The sequence below is a fragment of the Mercenaria mercenaria genome, chromosome 14 (assembly GCF_021730395.1).
Source record: "Mercenaria mercenaria strain notata chromosome 14, MADL_Memer_1, whole genome shotgun sequence".
Lineage (NCBI taxonomy): Eukaryota > Metazoa > Mollusca > Bivalvia > Venerida > Veneridae > Mercenaria > Mercenaria mercenaria.
The window spans coordinates 66183301-66202235 of NC_069374.1; the positions used below are offsets into that span (position 1 = coordinate 66183301).

The window sequence follows — 18935 nt, forward strand, 5'->3', positions numbered from 1 at the left end:
TCCGATTTCTTTTGACAACTGTTACTGATGCTCATGTCAGATGCGCAAATGTATTTCATTCAGCCGAAAAAAAGAATTCAAAGTTAACGCGACTGAAATAGAATTAAATATAAACTGTTGATTTTTCAAAAGCTTAACAGTATTTGTTACAAAGGTTACACATGCCATTTTAGTCGACCTAGAAATGTAATACATAAATGGAAAGTTGGTGCATTTTCAATAAAATCAGTCAAATTAAGTACTAAGTAGTTCACCTTAGGTAAAATTTCACATTTTACACTCGGCGAAAAGCTTTCATATGTCATAACCATTTGAATTTTACTACACATATAACGAAATTTTTCTTACAGTAAGCAGTATAAACATCGGGAAAACTTAAATGAAGTAGATAGACTTTTGATAACAAATCTTTAAATCAAGCCCCCGTCTTAGCATTAAGAAAAACGGACCCCCGCTTAGCAATTTGATAAATCAGGTCTCGGAAGCTATTGAAGGCTCTTAATTTGTAATTTCTCAAAGTCTATATGTCAAGACAATACTCGTACAAATATCCGTGTCGCAAAATAGTCTTTTACGGTCTCTTAAAGGGTTTATTTATTGAATTTGCGAAAATGTCTCCCGTCTTAACATCATCAAATTTGTTCACTTCGGTTGCACGGTTGCACTTTTAGAGAAAACGAACGGACTTTGAGACAGAAAACTTGTAGCCGAGTGTCGGATTTTCATATAAGACGGCACTCATCTATGTTTCCTTTTATTTGAACAGGTTGCTGAAAAGATATTTAAGAAAATGTTACCTTTATCGAGCAGTCCGCCATGTTTTTTGCACCCCAGATTAGCGAAAAAGTCACGTGGTACATGCACCCTGATACATGTACGTATATATGCAAACAATAAGCATTTGTTGATATCAATTAAAATAAAACTTTAGGCAGCGGAAGTGCGTCATAAACAAAAGTATAATATATTGATTTAATGAAATACGAATGCAATCAATGCTTTAATTTACCTCAAATACTTACACGAAGTGATTTGACAGCTCGTTTGCAGAACACTTGTTTTGTTTGCAAATGACGTTGCATAATAAAGGGGAAAGCACTACGTAGAAGTTATCAAAAGCTGTTGCGTTAAAGGTCAACAGTTTTAAGGAATGATCTTATTAGGGTATCAGGGACATTTTGTCGCACTCCTCTAGAGGACGTTAAGGCTGTTCTAGGAAATATCAATATGAAATATTCAAAATGCCAGTCTTCGTTTTATAAGTTTTTCTTTTAAACTGTGTGTAGAGAGACTTTCAGTCTTTTATATGTAAATAGTTGTCCCTTGTGACTGTACATGTACAGTATTTAACCAAATCGTGAGTATGCTCTTCTAGAGTGAGGCAATTAATGAAGATGATGACGATGATGATGATGAAAAGTAATGAATTTAAAAGCAATTTAAATGAGATATGGCTATCAGAGTAATGAAATATTTCTAAATTTAATTAGGAGCCAGATGTTTTTGAAATTTAAGAGCAATCAATTTATTTAATAACGTTGATTGACAGTGGTCGAGAGGGCTAAGACGCTTTCCTATGGAGGTGAAGGCCCCTGGTTCGAATCCTGGCTACTCCCATTGCGGTGTGTCCTTGGGCAAGGCACGTTATCACGATTGCCTCAGTCGACCCAGCTGTAAATGGGTACCAACAAATTGGTTTTGATTATTCTTAAAATTGGGTTGCTCAAAAGCTCTACAGAGCTTGTGTTAATTGTCTCACAAAGCCACGGTAAATAAAATTTACCTTTACAGTATTTCTTTTCCGAGCAAATCATGTGCCACCCTACCAGTAAACGGTCCCTTTATAGCCACAGAGACATACATTTAATGATTTTATAGTTACTGAATGTTGTCCAATTTGTCTTCTTATTAAGTTAAAGGAATTATTGCGTACCATACGTTCCATACTGTAGATGCCCGTTTTATTCGATTAATGTTTTCAATCAGAAATAGTTACAGAAAAATCAAGCGTGCAGGAATGAAGTTTTGAAAACATGATCAATTCTGGTAAGTTTTGTAAAATAACCGAGTTAAACAACTAGTTAGAAGTTTGAAAAATGTTAAGGAATATTTGGGCTTTCCTACGAAAGTAGTTACATCACTTTTCGTCGAACCATCTTTAAACAGCATCGTGTGAATCATCGGAAATTTATGCAGTGTCATATGATTTCGCGACACAAATGTGGAATTAATGCAGTGTATAACACAGCCCTTTTTTTTTTTGTAAATTTGGGGAAGGGTACCAGGTCCCTTTTGGAGGGGAAATTTACGTCGCGAAATCATTGTTTGGAGGAATATATTTGCTGAAAAGTTGTTAAAATCAGGACTGAAAATCAAAACTAATTTCATTTTTTTTTTTGCATGGGGAATTTTTGGCCAAGGTGGGGAAAAAAGTATACTTTTTAGATTGGGGAATGGGGCCGAATTTCGGCCCTAAAATCAGCATAAAAAAGGCATGTAACAGATATACACCCCTTGATGTGCTCAGACAATCAGTTTGATATGAAACTTTTAACACTTTTTCAAAAATTAAGTGTAAACTTGTAAAAGCATATTGTTGTTTCTAAAGAGAATCGTTGAATCATGAGCCCTGATTGGCTCGAATGTCTCTCTGGTAGTCGGTCACATCGGTATTTCTTCACAGTATAATTTTCATTCAGGAAGTATTTCACAAAATTTTTCGGAGAAGAGAAAATACCAAACAAGACCAATACAAGGTCCCAACTGCCGAACTGGGGCTCGATCCGCGGACCTTGAGATCTGAAGGCGGACACTCGACCACGTCGCTAAAGGGTTAACCCAACAGCAAGGCTGTTGGAAGTGGCCTATAAACCTACTATCACTACACTTCTCCCCCTTAACTTTTCAGAGCTTACCAGCTCTCCAGAATGACACTCGATGCTCACCGCAGGTTTCCGTCAAACACTTCTAACACCAAAAGTAAACCCTGGGAGAGAAAATACCAAGGTCCCAACTGGGGCTCGAACCCCAGACCTCGAGATCTGTAGGCGGACACTCAACCACATCGCTAAAGGGTTAACCCAACAGCAAGGCTGTTGGAAGTGGCCTATAAACCTACTATCACTACATTTCTATCATCTGTGGCATTTTACTGCTGCCTATGGACTTCCTGTGCTGTCTGGCATAAAGCAGGTCATAATTTGTGTGGTACACTTAGAGTGCTCAGTTCTTAAACACCTTATTCAATTTATTGTAATAAGGAACGGAAAAATGTGCAGCCCGATACATGACTCGACCCTGCAACCTTCTGCTTGCAAGCCAGATGCTCTACCAACTGAGCTTATCGGACAATCAATATCATAGACCAACTACATACATTATATACACACTGCTACATTCCTCTCTCCTTTCTTTTCAAAGACAAACTCGGATTCTTTTGACTAACCCAGCCATTGCTTCACCCTAGCTCTAGGATTCCAAGACTGATTCCAAGGCTAGTCACCACACTCACAGCACCAGTGTTATAGGAGTGGAAAAATGTGCAACCCGATATATGACTGGAACCTACAACCTTCTGCTTGCAAGTCAGATGCTCTACCAACTGAGCTAATTGGACAATCGATATATACTAACTATATACATTATATACACACTGCTACATTATAAAGCAATTGTATGATGTGAATCAAACATCAGTAACATAAAGGAATATTCCACTGTCTCTTATGTAACAGTGTCAGGAAAAATGTGCAGCCACGACCGGGACTTGAACCTCCGACTTTCAGTTTACTGTGCTTACCGTGCCAATGCTCTACCAGTTGAGCTACGGAGGTCACCCGATACACCTCTTATTACGAGACATTGGCAATCCTTACTAGTGTCTGCCGCAGACTGTTAACCGAATTCTAATGCAAACCCCAGCCAAACTGCTTCGCCCCGCATGGTCTCCAAGGGTGAACATCTCAGTAATACCTCCAAATGTGCAGCCTTGACCGGGACTCGAACCTCATACCTTCGGCTTACCATGCCAGCGCTCTACCAATTGAGCTACCAAGGCCACCCGATACAAGAACCTATACTTATATAGTCTAAGAGTGCTGCTGTTATCATCGATCTAGCACTTTTGTTAACTTCTTTGTCCTCCAGCAATAAACTTTGATCAGTATTAAGCCAATGTTTTCATCAGATCCAAGTTTTTAAATTTCCCATTCGAGATGCTCTCTTTGTCCTCATAAACAAATAGTGTTCAGTATTTTCTTTATGAACAAGTGTCACATTTTTCAGATAACTTTTTATCAGTTTTGGACATACATCATAAATCTATCTTGTGATAATGCCAAACTCCTCACAGGGACGTAGACATTTGGTGCTTCAGACCACAAAGAATAATTGAATGACTTGAAGTGTAAAAAGATAGTTAAAAATATGGAAAAATAGCTTGGTTGAAAGTAAAAATAAAATCAGTTTTGGACATATATGCATTAAGCTTGCAGTGACCATTAATCAAGCTATTTAATACAGTGAAAGTCTGTGTCCAAAGAGCAATGTTTTGTTCCTACATTTTCAAGAACTTCACTCCTTCCTGTTGTGTGTCTTCATTCTGACAGTGTTTTTTCCACTGATTTTGGAACGGGGCAGAGCCTTTACAATTGGGAAGAATGCATCATAAAACGCCTAAATTGGGAATTGTTAGAAGTCATACTGTAGGGATTACGCATGTTTTTTCGTGTTATAACATCTGAAGAATCCTGAGGGATTGATTGGTGCCCAAGCCTGAGGGATCATTCTTCAAAATGTAAAGTTTTATACCCCTCACCCAGTTGTTCCAGCCCCCCCCCCCCCCCCCCCCCCCCTAAAAATATTTTTTATGCCCCTGGCATCTACTGATGCGGGAGGCATATAGTGATTGTCCGTTCCTCCGTCTGTACGAGGTTAACCAAATGGGACCGTTTCGTCTAGCATCAATACCCCTAACTAGAATGACTTGATACTAATGCAGATGTAACCTGTGACCATTCCTCATAGATCTTCAGGCATCACCTGACCTCAGTTTGACCTTGAACTTGACCTCGATTTGGACTTAGGTTGCTTTGTTTCGACAACGATGCCACCGGGGGCATCAAGCGTTTATTGAACGTGGCTACTTGTTTATTCCTTTTTAGCTCACATGTCACAAAGTGACAATGTGAGCTTTTGTGATCGCGCAGCGTCCGTCGTGCGTCCGTGCGTGCGTAAACTTTTGCTTGTGACCAATCTAGAGGTCACATTCTTCATGGGATCTTTATGAAAGTTGGTCAGAATGTTTATCTTGGTGATATCTAGGTCAAGTTCGAAACTGGGTCAACTGCGATCAAAAACTAGGTCAGTAGGTCTAAAAATAGAAAAACCTTGTGACCTCTCTAGAGGCCATACTTTTCATGGATCTTCATGAAAGTTATTCAGAATGTTCACCTTGATGATATCTAGATCAAGTTTGAAACTGGGTCACGTGCCATCAAAAACTAGGTCAGTAGGTCAAATAATAAAAAAACCTTGTGACCTCTCTAGAGGCCATATTTTTCATGGGATTTGTATGAAAGTTGGTCAGAATGTTCATCTTGATGATATCTAGGCCAAGTTCGAAACTGGGTCACGTGCGGTCAAAAACTAGGTCAGTAGGTCTAAAAATAGAAAAACCTTGTGACCTCTCTAGAGGCCATACTTGTGAATGGATCTTCCTGAAAATTGGTCAGAATGTTCACCTTGATGATATCTAGGTCAAGTTTGAAACTGGGTCACATGCCATCAATAACTAGATCAGTAGGTCAAATAACAAAGAAACCTTGTGACCTCTCTAGAGGCCATATTTTTCATGGGATCTGTATGAAAATTGGTTAGAATTTTTATCTTGATGATATCTAAGTCAAGTTCGAAACTGGATCAACTGTGGTCAAAAACTAGGTCAGTAGGTCTAAAAATAGAAAAACCTTGTGACCTCTCTAGAGGCCATACTTTTCAATGGATCTCCATGAAAGTAAGTCAGAATGTTCACCTTGATGATATCTAGGTTAAGTTCGAAACTTGGTCACGTGTTTTTAGTAACTAGGTCAGTAGGTCAAATAATAACAAAAACCTTTTGACTTCTCGAGGCCATATTTTTCATGGGATCTGTATGAAAGTTGGTCTGAATGTTCATCTTGATGATATCTAGGTCAAATTCGAAACTGGGTCAACTGCAGTCAAAAACTAGGTCAGTAGTTCTAAAAATAGAAAAACCTTGTGACCTCTCTAGAGGCCATACTTGTGAATGGATCTTCCTGAAAATTGGTCAGAATGTTCACCTTGATGATATCTAGGTCAAGTTTGAAACCCGGTCACATACCATCAATAACTAGGTCAGTAGGTCAAATAACAAAAAAACCTTGTGACCTCTTTAGAGGCCATATTTTTCATGGGATCTGTATGAAAATTGGTTAGAATTTTTATCTTGATGATATCTAGGTCAAGTTCGAAACTTGGTCACATACCGTCAATAACTAGGTCAGTAGGTCAAATAACAAAAAAACCTTGTGACCTCTTTAGAGGCCATATTTTTCATGGGATCTGTATGAAAATTGGTCAGAATGTTCACCTTGATGATATCTAGGTCAAGTTTGAAACTGGGTCACATACCATCAAAAACTAGGTCAGTAGGTCAAATAATAAAAAAACCTTGTGACCTCTTTAGAGGCCATATTTTTCATGGGATCTGTATGAAAATTGGTCAGAATGTTCACCTTGATGATATCTAGGTCAAGTTCGAAACTGGGTATTGCGGTCAAAAACTAGGTCAGTAGGTCCAAAAATAGAAAAACCTTGTGACCTCTCTAGAGGCCATACTTTTCAATGGATCTCCATGAAAGTAAGTCAGAATGTTCACCTTGATGGTATCTAGGTCAAGTTCGAAACTTGGTCACGTGTTTTCAATAACTAGGTCAGTAGGTCAAATAATAAAAAAAACCTTCTGACTTCTCTAGAGGCCATATTTTTCATGGGATCTGTATGAAAGTTGGTCTGAATGTTCATCTTGATGATATCTAGGTCAAGTTAGAAACTGGGTCGACTGCAGTCAAAAACTAGGTCAGTAGGTCTAAAAATAGAAAAACCTTGTGACCTCTCTAGAGGCCATACTTTTGAATGGATCTTCATGAAAATTGGTCAGAATGTTCACCTTGATGATATCTAGGTCAGATTCGAAACTGAGTCACATGCCATCAATAACTAGGTCAGTAAGTCAAATAATAAAAAACCTTGTGACCTCTCTAGAGGCCATAATTTTCAATGGATCTTCATGAAAATTGGTTAGAATTTTTATCTTGATGATATCTAGGTCAGATTCAACACTGGGTCACATGAGTACAAAAACTAGGTCACAATGTCAAATAATAGAAAAAAACAATGTCATACTCGGTTTAAAACTAGGTCATGTGGGGACAGGTGAGCGATTCAGGACCATCATGGTGCTCTTGTTTTTTAAAATTCAAACATACCATAAATATTTATCAGCTTGTGAAGTTGTCAACCCACCAACCCCCTAAAAGCTAAGCCTATTACAGTATATTTCATTCAATTATATGCTTCTTAGTAACATCCATAACTTTTTGCCGGATATATTTCTTTGCCATTCCTCACCACAAACCCATTCAGCACGGGATACCAATTCATCGCATTTTTTGCCCTTCAGTATCCTGTCTCTACCACTGCACACACACACACCCACCCTACTTTCCCCTACCCACTATCTCACACACACACCCATACCTTCCACAAAAAAATCTAAAAAATTTGCTTTTTCTTTAAATTTTACTTCCATGAATCTTCCTCTGATATAACCCTTTAGGCTTAACCCACTTGGCTGAGCTGTTGTTCTTTTATGCTGTTGATTGCCTCTTTCTTGTCCATCTTACCATTCTTCCTCCAATCCCTGTCTCTCTACAGCTGCTTCTTTTGCCAGTTTGTCTGCTGATTCATTTCCATTTATACCCATATGTCCAGGAGTCCAGTGTGCAACTAAATGATATCCTTAATTTTTGATGCTAAGTATTTCCCTTACTTGAATGAAGTGTGACAGCGAATTTGCATGATGGAGTATCTTACCCAAAAACTGATGTTGATGCTGCTTGTCAATCTGTGAAAATATGGATAGGATTTCTTTCCAATGTACTTGCATTCTGGATGAAATCAAGTGCTAAATGCAAGCCCATCATTTGAGGACCTCCATCATTTTGCCATGGAAGTTGTTACTGGCTTAACTTACAGATTTTTAGCTCGACTATTCGAAGAATAGTCTAGCTATTCTACTCACCCTGGCGTCGGCGTCACACCTTGGTTAAGTTTTTGCATGCAAGTACATACAGCTATCATTTAAAGGCATATAGCTTTGAAACTTATTTATTCTTTTTCTAGGTCAATTACCAACCTCACTGGGTCAAGTTCCATAACTCTAACATGTATTTTGAGCAAATTATGCCCCCTTTTGGACTTAGAAAATTCTGGTTAAAGTTTTACATGCAAGTTACTATCTCAAAACTAATGCAGATATTGAATTGAAACTTCACATGTGTCTTTGGGGTTATTAAAACTAGTTGATAGCACCAAGTCCCATAACTCTGACCTTCATTTTGGCCAATTATGCCCCTTTTGTACTTAGAAAATTTGGTTAAAGTTTTGCGTGCAAGTACATACAGCTATTACTAAAAGGCATATAGATTTGAAACTTATTTTTTCTTTTTCTAGATCAATTACCTACCTCACTGGGTCAAGTCCCATAACTCTGACATGATTTGGCCAAATTATGCCCCCTTTTGGACTTAGAAATTCTGGTTAAAGTTTTGCGTGCAATGTACATACAGCTATTACTAAAAGGCATATTGATTTGAAACTTATTTTTTCTTTTTCTAGATCAATTACCTACCTCACTGGGCCAAGTCCATAACTCTGACATGTATTTTGAGCAAATTATGCCCCTTTTGGACTTAGAAAATCCTGGTTAAAGTTTTACATGCAAGTTACTATCTCCAAAACTAATGCAGATATTAAATTGAAACTTCACATGTGTCTTCGGGGTTATAAAACTAGTTGATAGAATCAAGTCCCATAACTCTGACATGTATTTTGGGCAAATTATGCCCCTTTTGGACTTAGAAAATCTGGTTAAAGTTTTGCGTACAAGTACATACAGCTATTACCAAAAGGCATATAGCTTTGAAACTTATTTATTCTTTTTCTAGGTCAGTTACCAACCTCACTGGGTCAAGTTCCATAACTCTTAACATGTATTTTGAGCAAATTATGCCCCCTTTTGGACTTAGAAAATTCTGGTTAAAGTTTTACATGCAAGTTACTATCTCCAAAACTAATGCAGATATGGAATTGAAACTTCACATGTTTCTTCGGGGTTATTAAACTAGTTGATAGCATCAAGTCCCATAACTGATATGCATTTTGGTCAAATTATGTCCCGTTTCGAACTTAAAACTCTTTTGATATTTAACATTTTGGGTAATAATTTCCTGCTTCTGTGACAATATTTCGAATAGTCGAGCTTGGCTGTCTTACGGACAGCTCTTGTTTTCAGCATAATAGGTTTACAGTTCAGGCAGTCTAGGAAAATGACCCCCTCCCCTGAGCCGGTTGGTCCTGGATTTCAAAGTGCTGATCCATCCTTACCCTTAAGCCTGCTGGCGGTAATTGGTTTTGCCTTTGTGACCAGTGCAGACTGATCATGGTCTGCACTGTTTGCTATTCTGTCAGTAAATTTTCCATTAACACCCCTTTAAATAATAAATGGTATTGCCCAAATTGAATGATGGACCAGTCCATTGTAGAAATTTAGCAGGATAAAGGTTAAAGACAAAGTATGTCTTCTTGATAGATATTTAGCCGCTCCTTACTGTTCTTCTGTTCAGTTTTTCCTATTTGAGTAGACCTACCAAATATTCTACATAAACCGATAATTTTAGTCTAACTTCCTTTTCAATATTTTCTTGTCAAAAGAGCTTAGATGTTTTTGTATGTACATGTACATGTAAGATTGTCTAGTGGTCCTGTAACAAGATTTTTCAAATCATGCCCCTGGGGTCAAAATTTTCCATGCCCTGGAGTTGACTTGTTTTTAAAACACAGACTTGTGTAAGAAAAACATAAAAAATCTCATGCCAATTTAGTTCAAATTATGCCTCTGAGGTTAAAGTTGGTTAAACTGATTTTGGTCGAGCAGTGGATTGGTTCGAAACTGATCTTTGAGACCTATATGTATATATGTATATAAAATAAACTTAATTTTCATTGGAGCTAATTTTGGAATTTGATTTTGCTATCCTGGTTGCTCAGGAGCAAGTAATTTTAGCTTAAAATACAGATTTAAGAAATAAACTTAGCCTAAGGAATGATATGACTATAGAAACTGTTGTTCCCCTTTGCCATCTTGCAACTTAACAGCGTATTCTATTAAGTACACAGTCTTTACATTGTATATTTAATATGCTCCGTGTAATATTTGATATGAGACGGCATGGATTAAAATGAATTAATCAAAAGGTTATACAAATTGACATGTTGACAGGTATATCTGTTGACAAATTACTATCCAATTTCAGCAACAGAAGTATGTCCATTGACCTAAACGCCTCAGTGACAGGAATGTAATGCGATTGACCGCTATTAGTATATATAAGATTTGTACTTGTTGACTGTGTGACTTTTTGTGCTATCGGCCCGAAAAAATCTGATCATGGGGATTGTAATGATGAAAAACCTGATCATCATCAGGGACTTAAGTAATGAGAAAAAACTGGAGTGTGGAGGTAAATAATGAAAAAAAAAATAACAGATTGGGGAGGTAAATAATGATAAAAAACCCGATTGGGGAGGTGAATAATGATAAAAACCTGATTGGGGAGGTAAAGAATGATAAAAAACCTGATTGGGAAGGTGAATAGTGATAAAAAACCTGTTTAGGGAGCTGAATAATGATAAAAAACTTGATTGGGGAGGTAAATAATGTAAAAAAAAATCCTGATTGGGGAGGTAAATAATGATAAAAAACCTGATTGGGGAGGTGAATAATGATAAAAAAAAAACCTGATTGGGGAGGTGAATAATGATAAAAAACTTGATTGGGGAGGTGAATAATGTTAAAAAACCTGATTGGGGAGGTAAATAATGATAAAAAACCTGATTTGGGAGGTACTGGTAAATAATGATAAAAAAAACCTGTTACAGGAGTTAAATAACAAAAATCCTGATTGGGGAGAAAATAGATTATATATAGCACAAGAGGGAGCAGTAGCTTCTTTCCAGTTTATTATACATGGTCTGCACTGTTCTCTATTCAGTCAGTAAATTTTCAATGAACACCCCTTTAGATAATAAGTGATGCTGCCCAAATTGAATGGTGGATCAGTCCATTTTTAGCTCGACTATATGAAGTATAAGGAGAGCTATCTTACTTGACCCGGCATCGGGCCCGCCCGCTTAGCTCAGTAGGTAGAGCGTCGGTCTACGGATCGCGGGGTCGTGAGTTCGATCCTCGGGCGGGGCGTATGTTCTCCGTGACTATTTGATAAACGACATTGTGTCTGAAATCATTAGTCCTCCACCTCTGATTCATGTGGGGAAGTTGGCAGTTACTTGCGGAGAACAGGTTTGTACTGGTACAGAATCCAGGAACACTGGTTAGGTTAACTGCCCGCCGTTACATGACTGAAATACTGTTGAAAAACGGCGTTAAACCCAAAACAAACAAAAAAATGACCCGGCATCGGCGTCTTTCCGCGTCCCCACCTTGGTTCAAGTTTTTTTTACATTTTGTCTTTTTTCTACTTATCTCTGAAATTTCTTGATGGATTTGATTTGAACTTAAAATAGTTATTCCTCATCATCACCCACATCATCTGGCATAAGGGTCATAACTCTGGTACCAATATTTCATGATTTATCCCCCTTTTCACTTAGATTTTCAGGTTTTGATGCACTTTCACTCTATCTCTGTTATTACTGAATGGATTTGATTCAAACTTAAAATTGTTGTTCAAAATCATCACCTTCATCATATGAAGCAAAGTGCATAACTCTTGCGCAATGTTTTCATGAATTATTCCCCCTTTTTACTTAGAATTTCAGGTTAACTTTTGATGCACTTTCACACTAACTCTGTTATTACTGAATTGATTTGATTCAAACTTAAAATAGTTGTTCAACATCATCACCCACATCATAATTTTATGACATAAGGTGCATAACTCTGGCAGAAATTTTTCATGAATTGTTCCCCCTTTTTACTTAGACTTTCAGGTTAAAGTTTTGATGCACTTTCACTCTATCTCTGTTATTACTGAATGGATCTGATTCAGACTTAAAATAATTGTTCAACATCATCATCCACATCATATGACACAAGGTGCATAACTCTGGCACAATTTTTTCATGAATTAAGCCCCCTTTTACTTAGAGTTTAAGGTTAATATGATGCATTTTCACTATATCTTAGTTATTATAAAATGCATATTTAATTCAAATTTGAAGTAGTTGTTCCACATTGTCACCCACATCATATGACACAAGGTGCATAACGTTTGCACCAATATTTAATGACTTATGCCCACTTTTTGCTTAGAATATACTTATATAGTGTTTTGATACACTTTATCTTTACCTCTCTTATTACTTAATATTTTTGACACAGGCTATTGTGCAATATCTTCATTCACCGTTAGAGTCATTCCAGTGACAGCTCCAGTTTCCACAGATGTGCCCAGTGTCACTACCCAGCATTGAAATTGTTGATGGCGCTGTCTCCTGTGACAGCTCTTGTAGAAATTTAGCAGGGTAAAGGTTAACTGGAGAAGAATAATACCTGAGAAAATGATTTCAATAGATGGAGAAAAAAATACTGTAAAATCATTTAATTTCGTGGGCATGAAATTTTGTGGATTTGGTCAAAATGGCAATTTTGTGGGGATATGAATTCGTGGATTTCAACTTTTGTACATAAAATGAATGTGAATTTTACTTGCTTGTTGGGATTATATATCATAGATTGACCCGACCACTAAATCCATGAAAATTAGTCCCACATGAATATTAATGATTCCACAGTAGTTGAAATCAAATTGTTCTTTAAGAACAGCTTTTAGAAGTGACATTAAGTGCAATTTTCTTTCAATTATTTATTTCATTTTGACAATAGTTTTATTGATATCAGTTAACCCTTTACTCCATAGATACGCATTTTAACGCATCTATGCATTACTCCATAGATACTCCTTTTAACGCATCTATGCATTACTCCATAGATACGCATTTTATCGCATTCTACTACACTGATAGTTTAAATGCAAAATACCAATAAAATATATTGGCAATGAAGCCCACAAAAGCATATTTGTGAAGTTTAAACTGTTAATAAAAGATCAGTTTCAGAAAATCTTGTGGTTATAATTGTAATTTATTGATAATTATCACTTTTAATTCAGGTGGCATTTTCTGAAAATCACACTGACTTTATATATATTAGGACAGCTATTGATGGATGGAAAAGTACATAGGTGACCCAAAAACAAGTTATTATTTGCATTCTATCATTCAACTATGGCAAATTATGTAAAAATGAGACATAAGATTGGTGTAATAAAAGGTGTGGTTACCATAACAACCATTAAAATCCATAGATCACTTGTCAACATATGGAATTTATGCTAATTGACCTGGACCCCTTGGAAGTGTGTTTATTGTGCACAGCTGTCAAAACAAAGCAATTAGGTGTTGTTTGCATCATTATTTATGATGTGGATCAACAAATTTTATAGAAAGTGTCTTTGATCAGTGCTTCTTATCAAAACATTATGTAATTAATTAATTTTATGATCTATGAAGTTCTGTAAGTTTGGTAGGGGTGTAGATTTTAATGATTATAATTAAATGGGTTTGCTTATTTTGAAAATCACTTAATACAGACCTTTCTAGTCTTTCATTTACCTTCAATTAATAAAATTGTGCATTTGTAACAGTAAAAATATTTCTTTTCTGTTGTATCACATGCATAAAACAGCTAAATTATGATAATATTCTAAAGTCTTAGGTTTGTAGCTTTCTATTGTGAAAAATATTTATCACAAAATTATGAAAATTATACCATCAGAAAGGAAATTTAATTCTAAAAATAAATTTTGTTGGATGCTAAATGGTTAAAACAAGTATTCATAAACTAATTTTGATCTGAGTAACACAGGTATAAATTTTGCATTTTTCTCCAATAACCTGTATGGAGATAGTGTACAGATAATGCTACTGAGTGTATTGGGTATCAATAATCAATACTATTGTATCTGTATGGAGTAAAGGGTTAAGTTAAAGGAAGTTTCAGTATATATTAGACCAATTAACCACAAAAATAGGTGTAGTTTTGTAAAACTTGGATTAGATTTGAATTTAATGAGTCATAGAAGATTCATTTTCTGAGGTAAAAACTTTCTCAAGAGGTGGTAGGTATTTCATGTAATAAGTGCACCTACTGGTTGAATTTGAAATCCACTGAGCAAAATTTGTTATTTTAAAATCAATAAAATTTTAAGCTATGTAATTGTTCAAATTTTGAATATAAGTAGTATCATTGGACAGTTAATTATCAGACACTGTAATAGACTAGTGAATACAGATTTACAGACCTGTAAGGTTCACTTAAAGATTAGCTTGAAGTAATTTACATCCATTTTATAGTGGCCGAAAAAGTATGCAACAATTGTATTTCGCTGTGAGTCTAACCGTACAGCTACATTTGTATTTATAACTTTTAAATAACAGAGGATTCAGGTCTAAACTATAAGATATAACCACATGACAGGGTTTTTTTTATTCTATAGCAGAGGCCGAATATCGGCCTCGTCCCCCAGCCGAGGATTTCCCCCACAGCCAAGGATTTCCCCTACCGCAGTCGAAATTCCCCTACGTCCGAAATTCCCCCCTCCAAAATCGTAAACAAAGCAATGGAGATTACTCCCAGCGATTTTCCCGACCGAATATCGGACCCGTTCACAATTGCAGACGGTCTTTCACAATTTTCAATGGGTGTGAAAACCTTTAGAAATAGTAGAAAAATTTTAGAAGAGCGTTCAGTGGACCCGAGGTTCCGGTTTTGACCAGCGAAAATCGATAAAAACTCGTATCTGACCCGCACATAATATGCCGTGGGCGTCTGCTTGTCTCGCGGTAATACTCTTTGATGCGTAACGAGTTCGAAAGCTCTGCCCCTTGTCAATCAAAATCCCAGTGAACTTCATACTGTTTGTCGACACCAGCGTAAGTATGACAGTAGGCGGAGCGTCGTATGTTAATTAGCTACTGACAGATGTCAATCACGCCACGCGCCGAGTGACACGTGGTTATCATCAGTATGTAATATAGATGATTGATAAACAATGCAGCGTCAGATTATCGTGTTTGTACCTCTTGTTAATTAGCGGTAACAGCTTATGCTGTATTATGTAATATGTGTTGTTAATTTAGTAATTATTTTATGTGCTTGATTCGATTAAATAAGCCGGTCGGCCGTTACGCAAATTTATCATCTTTGCCGAGGTATTTTGCTAGAGCAAAATAAAATATAAATGTTTTAAGTAATCAGATATTATAAGTATGGAATAGTTCTGGTGAAAAGATGAAATTTTATCAAGAATTTTTAATGTTTGCTTTCGTTTTTTCATATTTGTCACACGTTTTCGCGATCGTGATTTTCGGACTTTCTTATCCTTTCTTACAAGATTTTCTAGTACAGTTGAAATAAAAAGCCAACAAAAGTATGCATTTAATAATAATATGATGACTCTTGCAAAAGCAACTCTTATTTTAAAGCATTTTTTGTGAATAAAAGCATGTGACCTTTAAATATTCAGTGATTTGAGCATTTCAACTCTCCCCACCCACCTTGTTACAATGATAAGTGAACATTAGTGCAAGTCCATCCATTGCTAAGTGACAGTGTGTATAGTTGCTAAAAGTTGCAAGAATATGTAATAAAAACATAGTTTAAAGTGTTTATTATGCATAATTGTAAATTCCCCCCGAGTGAAAAAATCCCCCAAAACTGCTTGTCGCGGGCTATTTTCTTCCCCCAATGACAGGCTGGGGCCTCTTCCCCCAGTCGTAAAAAAAACCCCTGAGTCATGCCTTGCAGCATGGGGATAGCTGGGGTGGATCCATGATGTAAGGTTAGAAAGGGCAGTTTGTAAAACAGATCTGTATAGGGCAGATTGAATGTTATAATGTTCTGGAGGGATATTTTCTTGATAATATTCTTATATCTGTACAATTATCATTAACTCAAAACAGTTTTTGTATAGCTCGCTTGGGGAAGCGAAGACATAGTTGTCCAAATGGCTGTTTGGTGTATGTGTGTGCGTCCGGATTTGTTTGCCCAGACCATAATTTTGACATGCATGGAACAATCTTGTTTATATTTACTATGAATGGTAACCTCAGTGAGACAGAGTGTCATATGCAAACCCAGGTTCCTATCTCAAAGGCCAAGGTCACAGTTGGAGGTCAAAGGTATAGTCAGGTCTTGTCCGGCCCATAACAAAATATTATTGAGGAATCTTAATATGTCTCCCACCACACAGTGGTGTGGGAGACATATTTATTTACTCCAGTGTGTGTGTGTGTGTGTGTCTGTCTGTCACAAAGCTTGTCCGCACTCTAAGTCGAACATTTCTCATCCGATTTTCACCAAACTTGAACAAAATGTGTTTGACCATAAGACCTCGGCCAAGTTCGATAACTAGCCAAATCGGTCCAGGCGTCTTGGAGTTATGGCCCTTGAATTACTAAAAATCAGTCTTTTTACTCTTGTCTGCACTCTAATTCGAATATTTCTCATCCAATCTTCACCAAACTTAAACAAAATGTGTTTGACCATGAGACCTCGGCCAAGTTCGATAACTAGCCAAATTGGACCAGACATTTGAGTTACGGCCCTTGAATTATTGAAAAATTGGCCTTTTTACTCATGTCCGCACTCTTAATCAAACATTTCTCATCCGATCTTCACCAAACTTGAACAAAATGTGTTTGACCATGAGACCTCGGCCAAGTTCGATAACTAGCCAAATCGGTCCAGGCATTTTGGAGTTACGGCCCTTGAATTATCGAAAATCGGCCTTTTTACTCTTGTCCGCACTCTAAGTCAAACATTTCTCATCCGATCTTCACCAAACTTGAACAAAATGTGTTTGACCATGAGACCTCGGCCAATTTCGATAACTACCCAAATCGGTATAGGCATTTTAGAGTTACGGCCCTTGAATTACCGAAAAAATCTGTCTGTTTACTCTTGTCCTCTCTCTAAGTCGAACATTTCTCATCCGATCTTCACCAAACTTGAACAAAATGTGTTTGGCCATAAGACCTTACCCAAGTTCGATAACTAGCCAAATCCGCCCAGGCACTTTTGATTTATGGCCCTAGCTTGAATTACTGATTAAATCCACTCATCCAGACCATCTAATTGGATCCACTCGTCTAAAACATCTAGAGAAACTAACATATTTTATAGGGGCAGTTCTGGGAGACATGCGCTTTTCTCAAAAGCATCTCTAGTTTATATTTGGCATGTAAAGCGGCGTAAATTAATTGTTTACAAAGCGTCCAAATAACACCGATCAGACTATGATTTTTCTGATAAATAGCAACCTGTCCAGCCGTAACATATAACCAGTCTGTTGTCTAGCGTTAAAGTCTCGTACCCATTCCATAATACAGAAAATGTGATACATAAGTGATTTTTAATAAATTTGGTATTAGAAATTTCAATTGCATTTCAGTACACACACTATTAATTCATTTGGGTTTTCTGCAACTTTAATTGCGTAAATACGCAGCTTATCTGGAGCTCTGCACCCCCTTGTGATCTCCAGTGGTTTGTATTTTTCTGTAGTTATTCATTGTTATTTACTTGACTTTCTAAAAACTACCTTCAGACAGTGGGACATTTCAGACTTCCATGTTTTCAAAATTAATGATGCTTTTGAGTTAGTTGCATTTATAACAGAATTGAAGTGAAAATATCCTACTTTAGTAAATTTTATCAATTTTATTCGATTTTAACTTAGAAAAGTTTATTTTCTGTGTATATTATTTTTCACTTTTAATTGGACTCTGTTTCTTCGGGTTAAATTAGTCCTTGCAGTATTTAAATGGTGCATTGATTAGATAAACTATGGTAGGAGATATTTGGTTTTTAGCTATTTGCTAGGTATGTCGAAGTTTTAAATGCTGTTTGACCTTATAAGGGAAATGTTTATCTTGATTCAAGTTTAGAAATGACTTTGCAACCCAGTGAACTGGGCATGTTCCTAGTATGAATAAAGTGAGTAAAATTCATTCATCTTTGGTGGTTAAATTGGGCTGTAACGGCTTTAGATGCAACACAAAAATAATTTATTGATATTTGACTCGGAATGTTTAAGCGCTGCATGCACATGAGGTAAATGAATATGCATTTGATATAGATATATTCTGTATATTATTTTAATTATTATTAGTATATAGTTTGAATATATATAATGTTTAGTTGTAATGTGAATACATGTAGTAACATTTTTAGTGTTAATTATTGTTGTTTAATATAAATGTTAAAGAAACGGTTTACCAGAAATATTAGGGATATGTGGTATTCTGATATTGAATTCACAGACACTTGGTGTTCGGACCTCCACACACCCCATTCTCCTACGCCCCTGGTTAAGTTTAGCCAATATATTTTAGCATTTTACCATGTATTGAGCATAGGTGACGATCATAAAACGCATTTTGTAACATTTCAGCGTGTTTTTAAAAAATGCATTTTTACCATCAATGCTCTCAATACTAGAAGATATGCAACTTCTCACGAACACTAGGGAAACAATAGCCAGTTAAACGTT

At 36.6% G+C, this 18935-nt stretch overlaps 1 protein-coding gene across 4 annotated transcripts in view; it reads left to right on the forward strand.

Annotated features, from left to right (window-relative positions):
- The first annotated feature begins 1958 nt into the window (after positions 1-1958).
- Positions 1959-18935, forward strand: part of LOC123527789 (transcription initiation factor TFIID subunit 10-like) — a 54785-nt gene continuing 37808 nt past the window's right edge. Inside the window, exon 1 of one of the 4 annotated variants that reach the window (XM_045307461.2) lies at positions 1959-2046. In XM_045307461.2, coding sequence (XP_045163396.1) covers positions 2034-2046 — 13 coding nt within the window. In that variant the 5' untranslated portion in view covers positions 1959-2033. Of the gene's footprint in view, positions 2047-18260; positions 18497-18935 lie in introns of those variants that run through there. The other 3 variants (XM_045307460.2, XM_045307459.2, XM_045307458.2) reach the window with 3 other exon arrangements.